At 41.9% G+C, this 18,776-nt stretch overlaps 2 protein-coding genes across 4 annotated transcripts in view; one reads left to right on the top strand and one right to left on the bottom strand.

The window, feature by feature from the left end:
• The window catches only part of cdh23 (cadherin-related 23), a 148,854-nt gene that overhangs the window by 36,276 nt on the left and 93,802 nt on the right, over window positions 1-18,776 (bottom strand). The window contains exons 17-34 of the mRNA XM_063875289.1: window positions 15,791-15,863; window positions 14,788-14,904; window positions 14,158-14,270; window positions 13,898-14,005; window positions 12,006-12,195; window positions 11,505-11,650; window positions 11,157-11,376; window positions 10,450-10,602; window positions 10,094-10,207; window positions 9,326-9,474; window positions 4,858-4,918; window positions 4,054-4,202; window positions 3,458-3,593; window positions 1,739-2,127; window positions 1,296-1,397; window positions 1,152-1,154; window positions 853-1,002; window positions 254-382 (exon numbers count right to left, since the gene is read on the bottom strand). Of these exons, the coding sequence (XP_063731359.1) occupies window positions 254-382; window positions 853-1,002; window positions 1,152-1,154; window positions 1,296-1,397; window positions 1,739-2,127; window positions 3,458-3,593; window positions 4,054-4,202; window positions 4,858-4,918; window positions 9,326-9,474; window positions 10,094-10,207; window positions 10,450-10,602; window positions 11,157-11,376; window positions 11,505-11,650; window positions 12,006-12,195; window positions 13,898-14,005; window positions 14,158-14,270; window positions 14,788-14,904; window positions 15,791-15,863 (2,502 nt within the window). The remainder of the gene's footprint in view (window positions 1-253; window positions 383-852; window positions 1,003-1,151; window positions 1,155-1,295; window positions 1,398-1,738; window positions 2,128-3,457; window positions 3,594-4,053; window positions 4,203-4,857; window positions 4,919-9,325; window positions 9,475-10,093; window positions 10,208-10,449; window positions 10,603-11,156; window positions 11,377-11,504; window positions 11,651-12,005; window positions 12,196-13,897; window positions 14,006-14,157; window positions 14,271-14,787; window positions 14,905-15,790; window positions 15,864-18,776) is intronic.
• Window positions 6,639-9,552, top strand: LOC134859025 (uncharacterized protein C10orf105-like). 3 transcript variants are annotated; one of them, XM_063875294.1, is made up of 2 exons: window positions 6,639-6,731; window positions 8,417-9,552. In XM_063875294.1, exon 2 carries the CDS (start codon window positions 8,429-8,431, stop codon window positions 8,942-8,944), a length of 516 nt encoding a protein of 171 aa, XP_063731364.1. In that variant the 5' UTR covers window positions 6,639-6,731; window positions 8,417-8,428; the 3' UTR covers window positions 8,945-9,552. The 3 variants fall into 3 exon arrangements, with proteins under 3 accessions (XP_063731364.1, XP_063731362.1, XP_063731365.1); XM_063875292.1 differs by having other exon boundaries at window positions 6,675-6,763; XM_063875295.1 differs by having other exon boundaries at window positions 6,696-6,757.

Below are 18,776 nucleotides of genomic sequence, written 5' to 3' on the forward strand. Positions count from 1 at the left end.
AAAATTCCCCAGCTTAACTTCCCATGGAAATGTACCCCCCCTTGGCAACCCTAGGTATGAGGCATGCTACAATGGGTGATCTGTTTGGTAATTTGAGCAAAACACATCACAGACATGTGCTGTATAGATATTGCCCTACAATATATTGTTGAAATAAAGCATAATAGGAGACCTTTAAATGATAAACGTGTATATCTACCATATAGATATCTATTTATAGCGAATGATATCACAATGTGGATTGCTGCCTGACCTTCAGTAGGTAGCGGTCTACTGACTCCCTGTCCAGAGGAGCGTTGACAAAAACCTCCCCGTAGGTGTTGTTCACTGTCTTGATCTTGAACACGTCCTCCATGTTGCCTGCCACCAGAGTGAAATTGACCTGAGAGAGTAATGGGTCAGAATAAGACAAAGGGGAGAGATAGAAAATAAGAAGGTTAATAGTTGTATGTGGCTGTGCAGGTTATACATCTTGAATAAATCACAGCACTGGTTAAGGAACACATTGGGAGCACAAATTAAACCCCTCATGGAGTAACAGAACCAGGAGGAGACAAGTACTCAAGAAATGCCCCTGTGAGGGACACAAGGGACTGTCAAATTCCTACTTTAAACATACTTTACCGATTCTAAACCTGGTGACCTCACTTAAATCACCATGTTATGATTAAAAGCTGTAAAATCTGGCAAAGTTTTCACTTCCAGGAACATCTTTGTGTTTTGTGATGTAATTCATGTTGCTAATTGCTGTAAAGCAGTGTAGATCCATGTTTTTAAGCCACACATCAGATAATCTGATTTTTTTCAAATCAGTCAGTATTCCATGTAATTCCATCTTTCTTTTTTTCTCACCAGTCCGTTTAATCCAGCATCTCTGTCCCTTCCCAGAACTACTGCCACTTTTTTCCCCATGGCTGTGTTCTCCCGGATGTCCACTGAAGTATCGGATGTGATGTCGAACTCTGGACTGTTGTCATTCTCATCCACAATCGTGATTGAAACCTGTATAGAGTTGAGATCAAATATGGGCTCTATAACTTTCCAAATCAAATAAATACTTACCTATGCGATATATCAAATAACTAAAGAAAGTAAAAATACTGCAGGTGAATACATTTCATGTTGCCATCTTAAAAGATCAGAATTCTTACCTTCTGCACTTTCAATGAGGGATGCAATGAATAAAAGAGGAATGCCATTAGGTTTTCTACAACAGAGCAGACATGCTGTATTAAAAAGAATGTTGTACACAAAAAGAGTGGGGATTAAATAACCAAATTAAGAATAAAGCATACCACAGTGGAGTCCTTTTTGGGTCCTCCATCATCAGCTACAACTGTCAAGGTGTACATATCGCCCTTCTCTCTGTCCAGCAAGCCAGTCACTGTGATACGGCCCTGTAACATCACACACATCGTTATAACATCTTTACCATATAAGATAGATGTCTAATGTAACAAAGCCAAAGACTAACAGTATCATACAAATCAACCACAACAGAAAACACCCCATTTCTCATCTACAAAAGGAATCAAATGACTTCAAAGCAAAAAAGCTCTTTGATCAGCTTACAGCATACAGCAGCAAGCTTAAATCACAGGGGGAGCGGTGTTATTGAATCACACACTGGTTAATGGATGAAGCATTTTGACAGAAGGTGGGTGTATTCTTTGAAGTGTACAAAAAAAGAGTCATGTGCATTGTATGGATATCTTCTTCCACTGCTCCCCAAACTCACCGTGACGCTGTCTATCTTGAAGAGGGCCAGAGCGGCAGGCGACGTGTCAGGGTCGAAGCGGTAAGTCAACTGATTCAGGTTGTCGGCCGACTGGGCCATCACCTGGGTCACTTCGGTCCCCGTGGCGATGTTCTCGCGAAGCGAAACCTCGTATCCGGCGGACAAGAAGGCCACGGCCTCGTCCAGCTCATTGAGTAGCGTGACGTAGACGGTGCAGAAGCCTTTGTGGAAAGGGGGGGCCTGGTCAGTGGCTGAGACATTCATCAGATAGGTGGTTTTGGTCTCGTAGTCCAGGTAGTCCACAGTGGTTACCAGGCCAGTGCTCACGTCCACCTCAAACTTGCGGTCTGAGCCGGACACAAGGGCGTAAGCAACGGCTCCACCATCACCTGAGTGGGATGAAGGGATAGGAAAAGCTTACAATAACTACTCTGGAAATGTGCAATTATATCTCCTGTGAGAGGTAACACAGTAACTAGGATAAACAACTTGAAAAATCCTATAACATTTTTGCACAGCTTCCTCTATTCTGTATTTGATTGAATGCTATTGTAGGCACTCTGTTCTGTGTTGTGTTTATTTTAGTAAAAGGCTTGCTCTCATGTTTAGGAAAATGAATGTCACAGCACCAGATGTGTCATAAGGAGAAAAAACACTTTACACCACGGGAAGTGAAAAGAGGAAGTCTGTATTGTGGAGGAGAAGTAAAGATTTTAATGTCAGTTACAGTACATTTTATGTTTGTGTATGTAACCGTGTTATACACGCAGCATTGGGGAGAGACATGAAAGAGCGTTATGTAATTCAATTACACATAAATAAATCCTATAAAATGTTGGTAATTACTAAGGGATTGTACACCAAATGCAGTTGAACATATTTTGTTGTGCAGGAGGGCTTCCAGGAAAAAGCAGGTCAGCAAACCCATTGAGTGCTACACCATGTTGGGTATTTGAATTTGCAATGCCTCTAACCTCAATCAAATCAATCAAATGTAACACATTGTGCTAAGCAGTTGTGGAAATTGAGCAACACTGTTCTTTAATACTACTGATCATTGTCAAGCTTTTTTACCAGTGCTGATAAAGCTGAAAATATTGAAATCTATTTCAACTTATCAATACACTACTTATACTTATATTTTTAACAGATTAAAAAGGACCACATTATACTCATTTGTAGGTTCATATTTGTATTTTGTGACATGTCTGCATGCTTTAATGTTGAAAAAGCTCTTTATTTTTCCTCATACTGCCTGTGCTGCAGCGCCTCTTCAATCAAGTACAATGGGTTGGAGCGCTAGCCAATAGAAGCACGAGTGTTACGTAGTGATGCCACTATGTTAAGTAAACAAAGGAATCCAATGAAGGCATTTCACGCAGGGGGGAGAATGTGGGTGAGAAACTCCCTCTGGATGGACTTTGTGGTTTTTTGGGTACAAAAACCTAGATAAACACTAAAGGAAAAAGGAAAACCCCAAAAAGCGTAATAGGCCATCTTTAAAAGGTAAAGTTTACACACTAGATATTGCAAGAGTTAAACAGATGTGGTAAAGAGATTTGATGATTATCTGATGATTATATAAAGCAACTGAAACAGAGCAGAAGTTACCACAGTCAGGAAAAATATTTATGGCCTGAGGATAGAACCTGATACTGAACAGGAACTGACATCACTCCCTCCGCTCCAGTCTTCAGATTTATCTGAGGCTGCACTCACCAGTGTCAGGATCGGTGGCGCGCACCACAATCACAGAGGTGCCTATACCAGCTGTCTCCCTCAGGCCCAGACGGTTGTATTGTTGCTGGGTAAACATGGGTGCCTCATCATTGGCATCATCAACATAAATGATCACCTGGAGGGAAAGACATTTGTGGCACATTAACAATCTTTGTGCAATATTCATACTTTCTCGGAGGGAATTTGTTTTTTGACTATTATGGAATAAGACCACAGACATAGTCCCACTGAAGGCGCTCTATGAAATCCACATTTCTTGCCAAATTATCACAGAGAAGAAGAAGCTAAGATACAACCTAATTAATCCGAATAGAAAATCTTATGGCAGAGATTGATACAACATTTTAATTAAGAACTCTATAAAGTAACAAATATAGGATGTATAATACGTTATTTTCATACTAGTGCAAACTAGAATAGTAAAATAAAATGTGTAATGTGAATTACAAGAACATTGGAATAAAACCACATGTAAGAAATATAAGTTAAAAATAAGTAATACCAACATTTGTGCCGAAAATGACAATTGTACTTCAAACAGCATCTTCCCCCTCTGCTACCCTCCTCTTCCTCACCCTGACAAAGCTCCTCATGCTGCCTTCGTCACTGTTGTAGGCCTCCACCTCCAACACATGGGAGCTGCTGGTCTCTCTGTCCAGCGCCCTGAGGCCTCTGGTCAGCAGCCCGCTCTGTCTGTCAATGCTGAACAGATTGTTGCTGTTGCCTGCAAGCATGCAGAGGGAGAGCGAGTCAGAGCAAGAGGAAAACACATTTTAGTAAAACGTTCAATCTAATTCATGGGTTTAGAGGCAATTGGCGTTTGCAAATTGGGTGAGATAATTGAAGTGGCTTCCAATGAAAATTAAACTTGATTTAGGAGCCTGTCATGAATGGTATATATTTACTGTGGCATTGGTCATTGACTGCTTTCTCACACAAGAAATTGCATTTGGAGCAATTTTCATATCAATTTGACCAGATAAAGGTCTTTATCTCTTTATTAAGATCCCCATTAGCACCAACATGAGTTTGACTATTCTCCCTGGGGTCCACAGGCATACAATCAAACACACATTTACACATTAAAGCAGCATAAATACAACAAACGTATATAAAGAAAACAACTCAACGCAAAGCACGCAAAGGAAAGAAAAATGATCATCCTTTTAACCATCGTTAAGCCTAACACAAATTAATAACACGTTCTGAAAACGTTTCTGTGGTTTGCACCCATTTTAACATGTGGATTACGAACGCTACCAAAATGAATGTAATGATTTAATCTATTTGGAGCCTGCTCTTTCACTTATTTGTTTGTGAGAAAGGAGACCATATGTGAAAGCCATATGGATGGAAAATCAAAGTTGAGAAATACTTACCAGTGAGAATCCTATACAGAACCCGGCCATTTTCCCCCTGGTCTGCATCTGTAGCTTGAACCTGTACAGACAAACAGCAGCAAACAGCTGTTATTGCATACAAGACCTTGACAGTGACAAAACAACAAAACAAAAATATTTACACCAAAAACAGGACAAACATACATGTGCAACTGGTACTGTAATCAATTGGAAAGACTGTAATAAAATAGCAATTAACCATGAGCTGAATCTTTAACCAGAACAGCTTTCTTCAAACTTAAAAGAAAATATAATCCCTTTTAACAAAACCTGCTTGGCTTTCCTGCGGCACATTCAGAGCTGATTCCTGTACACCACCTTGGCCTGACACTCCCTACCACAATGGAACCATTTATAATAATAAAGTAGGACAACATACTTCCATCTTTCCTCTTTGTGTCTCTTTTCTTTTCCTTTTTCCTCCTATTTTTGTTATTCTTTAGATAAAAGTGTTATTGCATTATATATGTTTTATTATGGGTGAGTATTACTTGTGTTTGTTGTAGATACTTTTATTTATTTTTTAACTTTTGTTATCCACTGTGAACAATGACAATAAAAAAGAAAAAAACTGGTACCATAAGAATGTTTTTTTTTTACTTTTGAGACAATAGTTGATTCTTCCAAAGATGTGCCCATCATTATGAGAGAATTTACCAGTGTGTTGATCACTCGAAGGTCATGCGATTGACATTACTTTTCATTTAAAAAATGAATCAATTCAATGCTTTCTACAAACAAGATGGACAAATGTGTATTTTTCTCATTCACCACACACACTGGGGCTCAGTGTCTTGTTGCCACAACAACCCAACATGGCTTGGCAGTCGGTCTATAATGGCAGAAATCCTCTCTCTGTCTCACAGGCAGAGAGCCAGCAGCAGCCCAGAAAACCCAAACCCGGCGCAGACAGCACGGCTCCAAAGAGTACGGCAGATAAATAGTGGAGCATGCTGGGCTGCTGCTGAATGGGCCGTGTCATAAGACTGACTTCTGAATCCAGAGAGGCGCAGAGCCGCTGGCACTGGATGAGGCTGAATCCATGTCACAGCCCGCTCCTCTGTGGATGTGTCAGTCCCGGTGGAGGTGCCCACAAAGTGCATATTCGATGGCATACCGAGACACACACTCAGAGAGACTCAGGTACGCACTAACACACACACACACACACACACACACACACACACACACACACACACACACACACACACACACACACACACACACACACACACACACACACACACACACACACACACACACACACACACACACACACACACACACACACACACACACACACACACACAGTCCCTATCTTTCCTGCCCCTGTGTGTCCTCCTTTGCTCTCTCTCGCTCGCCCTGTGAAGAGGGGCCCAACTTCAGTCTCATTAGCTTTATAAAGAGATGTGGAGAGAAGAGTAGAAAGAGGAGGAGAGGGGAGGGGGAGAAGGGAGAGAAAAGGGGCTGGGGGGTCAGATTGGGGAGTGATGAATAGGGTATTACACAGCGGACTGCACCACTTAGGCCATAAAAGGGGGTGCATAAACTGTAAGAAGACTTTGCAGTGCCAGATGTTGTAAGTGTTAGCATGTTGAGTGTAAGCACTGAGAGATTATCACTAAGCCTCTGCATGGCTGAGGAAACACAGTATTGTCTTTGGCTCCCTGGGATTAAAACAGCAGTGAGATGTTGCTCCCTGTTACCCACATTTTACCCCCTTTCCCTACTTGTTTCCCTCTCCCTCCCCAGCGTTTTCCCCTCTGTCTCTGAGAAAGCAGTAGTTTAAGGGGGGAAAACAAGTGCGTGGAGCCAAGAAACAGGTCTGACCTCAGTTACTGGAACTAAGCAAGGTGCGGTTTTAAAGAGTCTCTAAAGTGTGGGTGTGAGTATATATCTTAATGGGTTTTATTCCAAATTACTTTCAGGTTCAGTCGGAAGAAGAACTGTTAATTTCCTTCACATTTTAGAGGGAAACATAACTTTTTGTTTTCAATTCTTAAGTGTCAAAGATAGCTAACAATATCATTAGTTGTTAACATACCATTATTCTTAAAACGTTTTTCATGTTTGCTGTGGAGTCTTTTGGAGTTAAAGTCCTACAATCAGCATTTCAAACATGTGAGCTGCTTGACATGTGCTTGAGTAAGTGCACATTGTCTAAGCGAGCAAGAAGGGACTATTGTACAGGTTACGACTTATCTGGAAGGTAGTTTTGCAAAGAGCGGCTTCACATCTAAGATCTATAAACTATTAGTGTATTACCCGTTTACATTTTCTTTCATTCTGTAGAAAGAGAAGAAGATAAGATATGGGGAAAATACCTTCATCGAGTAATCAAGATGCAATTAAAGTAAAAAATCTAAATCTAATAACAATATGCAAGAATGCTACAAAGAAATGAACTTACAAATGTTAATAATTTATGCAAAGTGTTCTGGTAAAGGACGGAAGGAAAGAGTTTGACTGTTTCCAAACTCGCTGAGCAGACAGATCTGGAGGGGCAACAATGTGGGGCGATAGAGAGGGAGGGTACCTTACAGCTAAGCTGCCAAGCTTAAGAGCAGTGTGCCCAATCACGAATATGTGCAGCATCGTCTACACTGTGTGTGTCGGTGTGAAGAAAGTTTGTCTTTGAATAGCTGTGTGTATGTGTGTGTGCATATGTGCTATATGTGCTTGGAGGCGCAGACTAATGAACTGACTCTCTAACGAGCCATCCCGCTCCACTGGCCTTTTCACAGCTTTCCTGGCATTTGGTCTTAAAAATAATTTCACGTCCCAATGTGTTTCCCTTAAACCGATAAGCCATGCTTTGTCTCCGCTGAATTAAGGACGATGACATTTACAAATGTTACTATCTTGGAGATGGGGGTGCATGAAATGAAAGCTGGGGGGGGATAATTGGAGACCGGGGTAGTAGAGGTGGGTGCTTTGCATTTTACAAGGGGCATTTTAATAAACCCAATTTGTTTTACATTGAAGAAAGCCTGTCAAGCATTGACTGTTTTGTAGTCCTTGATTTAATAGCTGCATAATTGCCGCAAATGCCAAACACTCAACGCATTTGCATGTGCATGCATGCGTTTCTGTGTACATTTGTGAATGTTTATTATAAGCTCTTGAGTGTATGATCCCAATAAATTGAAAATAAACCTACTCAGCTTGGTTAGGCTTGGCTAGTGACGTGGAGAGCTGCTGTGGTACTCTTACAAAGGCTACACACATACACACAGAAACATACACAAGCAGACAAATGCCACATGCACACGTAATCTCCAGACATCAATTTACAATCTGGCATGGCTAAGGGGGTAAACTTATCAATGGGCATCTACCAATCAGAGGGTCAGTGGTTTGATCCCAACCTGCTGCAGTCTTCATGTTGAAGTGTCCTTAGGCAGGATATTTTACCCAAATTCAAATTACTTTTATAAGCATGTCTATGATATTGAAGTAAGTCGCTTTGGATAAACACTTCAGCAAAATAACATATAAAAATGTGTTGTATTTTAATAGTGTTGTTTTCTCCATTCAGAGGCAAGACAAAATGAAAACCATCGTACCAGACTTCAACTCCACCTCCACATCCTACATAGAAAATGCCACTTTGTCCAGTCTGATTTCCACCACAACCACCCCAACCACAACCACCACCATCCCTCAGCCTCCATCCTATTCCTCAGATATCCATGACCCAGAATATACCATCATGGTGGTGCTGGGACTATCGTTGCTGCTGGCGGGGTTAGCCGCCTTCCTGGCAGTGTGCAGGCCCTCAGAACAGGACGGGGAATCGGAGGCAAGCTGCGGAGAGAGTTTGACCTGCGGGAGAAACGGGTCCAGCGAGCCGCAGCTTAAGGTGTGGAGAAGGATGGGCTCATATCGGCGCTCATACAACATGTCGTTCAGACGACCGCCGCATCGCAGGCCACACTGGCGTGAGAGCTTAAACACAGCCCGGACTCCAGCCCGCACTCCAGCCCGACCGACAGCACAGCCAGAAGCCAGTGTGGAGCCCCATATCACCATGCCTTGTCTATTTGACTATGTCACTGAAATCTGATCTCAGGAGGGACTGACTGACTATCTCATGGATGGTGCTAAACATTACTAATATTGGGTGTGGGTGAAGAGTACATGAAGATAACGCGTTTATTTTGAATGCTAGCTGGACGAGGTCTGCAACTAAAGTGCTTAAAATATCCAATCAAAAAGTTACTGTAGCAGGGTTTACCCTTGTTTGGATTTCTTCACCCTTTATAGAAGGTCATGTTGTTGGGCATACATTTTTCTTTCAGCACAGCTCTGCACTATATGTAGAAATGCAACCTGAGCCAAAAGATACCACTCTGATTCATTCTTTATGAATTAAATCATGTTTAAGTGTGACTGCTGGAAGCGCAGTTTGTTACTCCATGTGTTTGGCGGTGTGTGTGTTTTCTACCTGGACGATGCTGGTTCCTTGGGTCACACTCTCCAGGATGCTGGTCTCATAGCTGTTTTGTAGGAAGATGGGTCTGTTGTCATTCACGTCCTGCACCTCCACAAACACAGTGGCTGTGCCTGTCCTCCGGCTGCCCGCTGGACCGTTGTCTATGTGCAGAAGCAGAGGCATTCCCTAACACATCAGCTGCAATCATTCAGGTTAATGATACATTTTAGTGTAGACGCCAGGACAACGGAAATAGACTTGACTTTCATTTCATGGCTGTACATGTCACAGGCTAAGGCCGTAAATAAATCATTACAACGTATACACAAAATGGAACTGGCTCTGTTTTAATATTGAAAAGTTACATTCATGTTCTGAAAATAAACCAAAATTAGCTTGTTATAAAAAGGCAAGACTGGCACATTGTTGTTAGAACAATATGTGTTATCCTGTTCTCTTGCACCATTTTACATTATCTCTGCTTTTGCTCCTCTCTCGTGTGTTGCTGGCCCCCTCAACAGATAAACCACCCTGACTCAATGGTTTCCAAAACAGGAAACCTCAGAGTTTTTGTTCTTTTTTTCGAACAGGAACAAAGGCAGTTGAGCAACGCACTGAAATCACTGCACATGTGCATGCATCACTTTTTTCTTTGCATCAATGTCGTGCAAAAGTTAAAAAGGGCAGCTTTGAAGATCAAAAACATAACAAAATAAGTCCTGTCATAAGAAAAGCAGATACAGAAAGTGTATAAAAAAGATATCTGAAGAAATTGCCTACCTATAGCTTCTACTACCAGAGTGTATGCTTCCTGGGTCTCTCTGTCCAGGCCAACCACAGTCCGAACCACTCCATCTCTGAAGCCCACGCTGAATTTGCCATCCTGATTACCACCTAAAAATAGAAACCACAAAAACATTCCAAATTGATTTACAGAATATAAGTCAAATACGCCAACTCACATACATACAGTGCAGCTTTAATGCTAAAAGAAGCATGCGAGAGGAGCCTAGCTGACACAAACTCACACAGAGACGGATGGATGGACAAAGGTACTGTACATGCATATTTCCAATAGCTGTACAACACTGCAGCCTACAGACAGACAAAACACAACTCCCACTGTGACCTCTGACCTGTGATGAAGTAGCTAAGTTCGGCGTTGAGGCCGGCGTCGTTGTCAGAGCAGCTGAGGCGCGCTACAATGCGGTCTCTAGGGACACTCTCCTTCAGGGAAACATTGTACACGCGGGGGTTGAAGGTGGGCGTCTCATCATTTACATCCAGAACTGACTCACACACACAAACACACAGACAGAAAGACATGTGGACACACAGATAGATGTACATGAGGACAAATAAGGCAGCAGGGTGGTGCAGGGAATAGAAAGACTTGTTAAAACAGAGGATATTACATATTTGGTAGCTATAGTTAAGTGTGCTGGTCCTGATTTTCCCGATGAAGCTAAGAGACATTCATAAAACAGTTCATGATATGTTTATGCTTCTGACTGATTCAAAAAACATGTTAATTCAGTTTGAGAATTCCCTTTTTGATTTTCTTTTCCTGATGGATTTTTCAGGTCCCAACAGCAGGTGGTAGCCTCATTCTCAGCAGACTCCTGAGAAGTCAGTGGTTAACTATCTGTCATAATGAAGTAACTCTTCATATCATACAGAATCCAATTATACTGTGGCTTGGCAGTTTTGCATGTAGGGTAATTTCAGAGAGAGCTAAAGGGAATTCAAACCCAGCTTCTGATCATCATCATCATCATCACCATCATCATCATCATCATCATCATCATCATCATTATCAGCCGCCACATCTGCAGACTCTGACCTGTGACAGTGAGGGTTGAAGTGGAGGTCCGTGGGAACTTCCCTGCGTCGAATGCAATGATTCTCAAGTGGTACTGTCCAATCTGCTCACGGTCAAGGACTGCCATGGAGGAGAGGACGCCGGTGGAGGTGTTCAGGTAGAAGTCGAGGCGAGGCATTCCCATCTGTAGCGCCATTGTTATCAATCCATTCTTATCTTCGTCTGGATCCTCCACCTGGACCTGGAGCAGCAAGATACCCAGAAAGGTAGAGAAGGTGAGTGAAAAAGTAATCTCATACAAAAGAGATGAGAGGAATAATTATACTTTTAAAAAATGACATCAGACATGGATATAGTCTTATATTTTACCTTAAATACTGAGGATCCGATGGGCAGTCCCTCTGGTACTTCAGCCACAAAGGGCAAGTTGAGGAAGGTGGGGTCATTGTCGTTGAGATCCAGCAGGTTGACAAACACAGTGGTGCTCGCTGATGCATGCAGTGGAGGTGTGCCGCCTAAAGAGGGCGCCAAAGAACACAAAGACACACACGCAGACACGCAGACGCGCGCACACGCACGCACGCACACACACACACACACACACACACACACACACACACACATCTCACGGTCAGAGGGGTTTATTAGCCACAGTAAAAGTTTCATGGTCAACATAAAACTTGAGGGATGAGGCTCGAAGAAAGAGGTTAATCGGTCAGAATTGAAAGCTCTCTGCTGAGGATGACATAAAGCGATTTAATCTCGCTTACACATGGTTTAGGTGTTTCATGAGTCGGGTAAATTTACACAGCGAAAGGCAAATACGGGTGCAAATTGACATTCCATCGCACACACATACAGACTACTCACGGTCAACAGCTGAGATGATGATAGTCCTCATGAGTACTGCGTCCCTGGGGTTGGAGCTCTCCCTGTCCAGAGTTACTCCACTGGTGCGGATCTTACCCGTGCTGCTGCTGATGGTGTAGAAGGGGTTTTCTGGACTGATACTGTACCTCACTGTCCCATTTAGCCCATTGTCAGGGTCAACAGCCAACACCTGGACAGATGAGGGACAGGGAAATACTCCTTTAATATTCTTTTCCCTGAAGTTTGTATAAACTCAGAACAAAGAGGTATGGTTTCAATACAATGTATATAAGAATTCTCAAGGTATACCTAAAGTGGTAGAGGAAATACATAATAAGGAAACGGCAATATAAGTGGTAATAGCAGTAGGAACACCCCTATCCCACCCCTAGAGCATCTCCACCCACAACTCTTTCCAACTGTTCCACCACATAAGTCAGCGCAAAGAAAAATGTTAACGTCACTTTTTTGACACAAAGTGGCAATGGGTGATGAATGCGTGAAGCCGGGAGCCTGGCAAAAACACTGGCTGATTCTTAAATAGCTGATCAATTATTCAGGTCACTGACTAAAAAACCCTGGAAACTGGTTAATTGGTCATTAAAGGAACAAAGGTTTTGCAGGTATTTAATTATTTAGGGGACATGGTAGGCAGGCATCTCAGAGGCCCATTGATTAGCAACTGCACAGACAAAGGTAGGTGATATAAGATGTGTGGAAGTGTCGAGCCAGGGCCAGTCGAGCTAATCAATTCTGGCCTGAGTGGAGCACATTAAAAGATGGTGAGCAAATATATTAGCCTTGTCTATTGAACTGTGGCCCCTGCCTGACTGCAGAGAGGCAGAAAGGAGAATAGTGTTTTGAAATGAGATATTAGAGGGCTGACTATATGTGTAGAGCTGCTGAATGTTAAAGCCTGCAGCGGCAATGGTAGGGGGGCGCGCAGATTTAGGTGGGATGATCTTTGCGCTGGGCACAGCAACCAAATCCATCGCCTGGCTGGACACCTCCAGGAGAACGCAGCAGGTGGCCCCTTGTCTCCATGGAAACACTGGTAGGGCCAGGTTCTACATTGGGGCCAATTACAGGACTTTAAGCCTGGGTGGTCCGATTTATTGAAAAATGGTCAGAGGGGCAACAGTGTCTGTCCCCGAGCACGGAGAGTCACATACGCTATGCATCGCATCACTGGATGCACCATGAATGAACTCAACTGAGGAATGGCTACGAGAGATCAGGAACGAGGGTAAAATATAGCAACGTTTTAGCGGTGCAACACTTGTACCTTTCATTTCACTTTCCTCACCATTTCTCCATCCCCCTCTCTCCTGCTCTGCAAGATGGGTTCTCGCCTTCTTTCCTGCCTAGCAGCTGAATAATTTGCTATGCGTATGACTGCAGGCTACATTTTAATTAGCAATCGGACTCCCTTAATTACACTCACTGACGCCTCTTTAATTAATGGACAATCAGGGCTTAATTAACAACAACGCATTGCCAGAGACAGCAGCAGGACAATGAGAGAGTTTGGGGTAATATCAGAGTGTTTACTTAGTGATGACCTACGCAGTTATGGCAATTTGTTCATTGAGAATGAAGGACTATGCGTGCACATGCATCTGTTTTTCATGTACAGTATGTCTTTAATGACCTTCCAATGTTGATCACTCTGAACAAAGTTTCATTGTTTTTAATTAAAACTCATCTGTTGCCTAATACAAGTTTTCCAACTGAGTAATAACATCAAATCACAGAGTAAACTAATGACTTAAATCTGATGTTCAGCAACCATCAATTCTACTTGGAATACAACAAATGTTCATTTGCACTGTGCACCTTACCATTTTTCATTAATCTATGTAAATTTACAGAGTTGGGCTTAGTGTACTTACAGAGATAACATCAGTGTTGATTGGACTCATCTCCACTATGTTGGTATGGTATGGATCTTCACTCCACACAGGGACATTGTCATTGATGTCCAGGATGGTGATGTTCACCTAAACACAGTGGGAGTAAATAAATCATGTCATGACCTTTGATCAATATCACCAACAAGCAAAAAAGTCATAATTTAAGAAAAACATGATAGAATAGGTCTTTATAACAAATTATAATTGATTGGGCTAGGATACGAATTATGATTAGTTACCGTGGCAATGCCTGTTTTCTGCTGAGGGCCCACACCTCCATCCACAGCTCTGACTATCAGAATATACTCTGACTTCAGCTCTCGGTCCAGCAGGGCTGTGGTGGTGATCTCGCCTGAAACACACACAGGATCACATCATATTAAAAAGAATACAACAAAGAGGACACCCAAGTGAAGGCCAGATATATTATTACAAAGCTAATCTTGTCTCGAGTCAGGACGAATTTAGTTCAACGTTAGAATAAACCCAGCCATGATGTGCATTCAAGCAAAGTAAAGAGCATAAGAAGGATTTGGAAAAAGGAGTTTTCAGTCACAGATGTTAATAAGCACAGATGTGTTACAATCATTTTCAGGAAATGAACCAACATTTTTTTAATTTGAAAGATAAATGGAATCAGATCTCCAAAAAGCCTGTCTCAATGACAAGTATACTTTCAGAAAATACACCGACTCGTACAAGCAGGAACACACACACACACACACACACACACACACACACACACACACACACACACACACACACACACACACACACACACACACACACACACACACACACACACACACACACACACACACACACACACACACACACACACACACACACACACACACAAACACACACACCTGAGCGCGAGTTGAGACGGAACTGAGAGGAGCCCTCCAGGGAGTAGATGAGTGAGGCCTGGCCAAACTCCCGTGAGGCGTCCAAATCAGTAGCATTCACAAGCAGCACTGTCGCCCCTGTGGAGGAGAGCGGGGGATGAAGGGGAGCGAGACAGAAAGAAAGTTAAGTGAACTGAGAAACAGTCATGGAATAAATATGTGAAGTCTAGATGCAGAGACAGACTGAAATGGCATTCAGAGAGCTAATTTCTTCTCCGCCCCCATCCACAGCTCAACTCATGGCATGGCAGTGAGTGGGTTTATGGATTAGTGGATTATTGGCTTGTTTGGCACAGCCTATACTTGGCACAGCCTTCATCAATACCCAGGCAGACAGAGGGATGAGAAGCTAGCCAGAGCCACAGGGCTAGCCCTGAGCTCAGCCTTGCAGCCCAAGCCTTAGGCCCGCAGCTCAGGGCCAAGCACTTTAGCCATAGTCTCCTAAACCTCAGTCCTGGCCCGAGCCGCTCAGCTATGTGCTCCTTTAAAGCGGGTCCGAGAAACAAAAACAATCCGGCATCTGCTGGAGCTCGGAGAGAGAAAGGGGCGGTCAAACATCTCATTTCCCTCTAGCGACTGGAAGCTAATCTTTTGTCTGGGATAAAAGACTCTTCTGAATGCATGCATGAGAATGAATAGAGCAGCCTGTGATTTTGCCTTGAATAGCCAATATCCTGCATTCTGATAGAGAATTTAAAACATTATGCAAAATCATAACAACATAAGATAGTAAGAGAAAGAGGTCAGGGGAAGCATATAAAAAAAAAACATGCCCCCAAGAGTTATGCAGAGCTATTAGTGGGAATGCGCTAATAGAGAGGCAATTCAAGTAAGAGGGGACTGCATGTGCTGCACATGCTGTTAGAGCTGTTTGGAGTGTTTAAGTGCTGTGTTGGTCATGCACCAGGAAACGCATTCTAGAAGCTAAACTGTTACCCCAAATGTATAGTGTAAAGTGACTCACCTGCAATAATGTTCTCTAGGATTTTGACAATGTAGGACGGCTTGCTGAACTCTGGTGGGTTGTCATTTTCATCCTGGAGGAGGTAGAAATCATCAACAACAACTCAAATTGATTCCAATAAAATAAGAAAAAGCTTGTTTAAAAATCCGCCATTTATAACTAGCAATGAAATGACACTATTTGAGAATTCAGACATTAAGAAAAGCGAACGTGTTGTAGCAGAAGTAGACAAAGTCCAGTCAGCTGATTTAACTGAAATCTTCTTGGTTTGATTTATAGCCTCAAATGGTGTATTGCAGTTAATCACATTCACTGCTTTAGTACTGCAGGAGAAACTACACCTGGAAAAAAAGAGTATTAGTGCAAAAGCTGAGCTGGATATTAGAAAAGAAGACACATTTGAAAGGAAATCGTTTCCAACATTATTAGTAATGCCATTACCTAAAACAAAGGGTAATCAAGAGCTGTAATTTGACAGCAATAAATGACTACAACATGGATCAGCATCCACTGTCACACAGCCTTCCTCAGAGTGTTTATATTCCTCACAACTTCCCACTCGTTGAATTAAGACTCTTTTCACACAAACTCATCCAGTTGTGTGGCTATTCGCAGAGAGACTCCCCACTGCGTGAGCTGCTGAGAAATGTTAACACTTTAACAACAGTCACTGGCACCATTATCTATCAGGGCTCTGTGTTACACTGGTGTAAAGCATTGTGTGTGTGTGATGCTGCCAGCCACTGATAAACCCCTGTGGTGTGAGTCACGACACTGTTGAGGACAGAGAGAGACACACACAGAAGGAATACAGAATCTCTCCCTTTCACACAATATTTCTCCTCAGTAGATGATATTCGTACTGTCCTTGCATATAATATTCAGGAATATTCCAGCTGGATTCATCTATTCTACTGTCATTTCTTCTTTTATGACTAAAAGTTACTTGCATAATGGATTTCCATCAGGGGAGATAAGCGGTGGAGCCAGTAGAGATGCTGTTTATGAGTTCTGGTGGCTCATTATATTCTTTACTGCCGTATTTATTGTATCTTAGCAAAGATCAACATTCATGTTCGCTATGTGAAATACAGGAAAATAACACATATTCTGTTGAAATAGCCTGGAGAACATGATGTAAAATACATTTCTATTACAAATGCTTTAAATGGATGTCATCAAGATGGAAAAATATAATTATACGTAGATTCTATTGGTATTATTTTTCTCGTCTTCTACTCTGGGATAGACGAAGATGCCATATTAAGTTTATTTTGATCAGACACATCATAACAAACATGCAATCATAGGGTGTTGTGAATGTCATTGAAGGGCCCAAAAACTATTCAAACTCATATGAACCATGGTATATAACTTACATGATTCTGATGTGTCATATTGTGGATTAAGTAAGAATTAAAAAGGTGAGAATTCGAACAAAACATGTTGGTTCTGTCGTGTTGAGCAAGCAGACATGATAAGTTCACAGCCTTTGGCTGGTTTAAAGTAACACTTATCAGAAACCATGCATACAGATCAGTAATCAGACATGGATTACAGGGTGATAGCACTGCCTTAGTGTAGAAAACATGGAAAAGCATTCAAATGAAACCATATGACGGAAAAGGAAAATGACATGACATCTACAAAAGTATAAGTGCAATTGAATGCAAACAAGCAACAGAATATATTGCGCACAGTTTATTATTTTTTTCAACTTCTACATATTAAGGTATCTCTGTTGCTCTGTGTGTACATGCATTCGGCTGTGACTTTTTCTAGTGTCTTAAAAGAATACATTTAGCCATAATAATGACAAAAGCAACTGAGCTGGAAGCTCTGATAGCGGCGCAGAGTGATAAAACTGCAAACAAAGCTGAAGTCAGACATGGATCAAAAGAAAACTTAGAATATTTGAGATAGAGAGGAACAATTGCAGAATCCAATATTAAGTGAAGGTCAGGACATATGAGCCTGCTGACTCCTCTCAAACACTGGTATCAGTTTGAAATAAATATGACATCTTAATTTGTATTCAGTGCACATGATAAAAACAGCTATGAGTTCCTCTCCCAAGTCTCAGGATCAGTCTACATATATTTCAGAGCTACATCTGAGAGGAACTTAAATTAGAACATTTCAGAAAAAGTTTGGAGATGGTGCCTTTGAATTTGGAGAGACCGTGAGGAATTGGTCAAAGGGTGTGTCTGCTGCAGTGCCAAAAGAGTCATTAAATGCTTTCTGCAAAAACACCACGCTTGAAGATATATTTAAGAAAGTGTAAATTGGAGAGATTCTCAGCTAAGAGGAAAAGAGCAACCAACAAACACGTTTATTTTAAACTATTTGGGTACCTTTCTATAACCAAAAAACATATAAGATGCATAGGATTTCTGCAGAGGGGCTATGATCTACACAAAAGCCAAATACTGATAACCGGACAGTGTTTGGACAACAGAAATGTGCTGTGCCATCAATGTAAATGAAGACTGTATTACACCATAAGAGGCAACTTGATAAAAAAGGGATCAGTTTTTATCCTTTGAAGTGCATTTGGGCACCAAGAGAAAATTTGACTGATTTGGAGAACAGTAAATCTATTTATGATGAACATTTAAGACGATGTCAACTGCAGGTCTATGTCATTTGTTTTGTATATACAGTAGTGTAATAAACTGTGTTTGTATACAAGTTTAGCTATTTACGTGTTTAGAAAGGGACTGTATGGAAAAAAAGACTGCCTCTCCCACACACTCCCCCTGCTTGAAACGCCTCCATTGGACTCTTTTATTAACTTCCATAACATAGAGACATCCCTATGTAACACTCACGCTTCTTTTGGCTAGCGCTCCAACACATTGTACATGATACGCTAAGGAGCAGAAGATCTCTTAATGGTTGACCAATCACAACAGAGCTGGTCAGAGCAGACTGGGCTCTGGTTTCAGACAGAGGGTGAAAAGAGCTGCTGCAGCATAGGCAGTAT

This window comes from Eleginops maclovinus, chromosome 22, assembly GCF_036324505.1.
Source record: "Eleginops maclovinus isolate JMC-PN-2008 ecotype Puerto Natales chromosome 22, JC_Emac_rtc_rv5, whole genome shotgun sequence".
Classification (NCBI taxonomy): domain Eukaryota; kingdom Metazoa; phylum Chordata; class Actinopteri; order Perciformes; family Eleginopidae; genus Eleginops; species Eleginops maclovinus.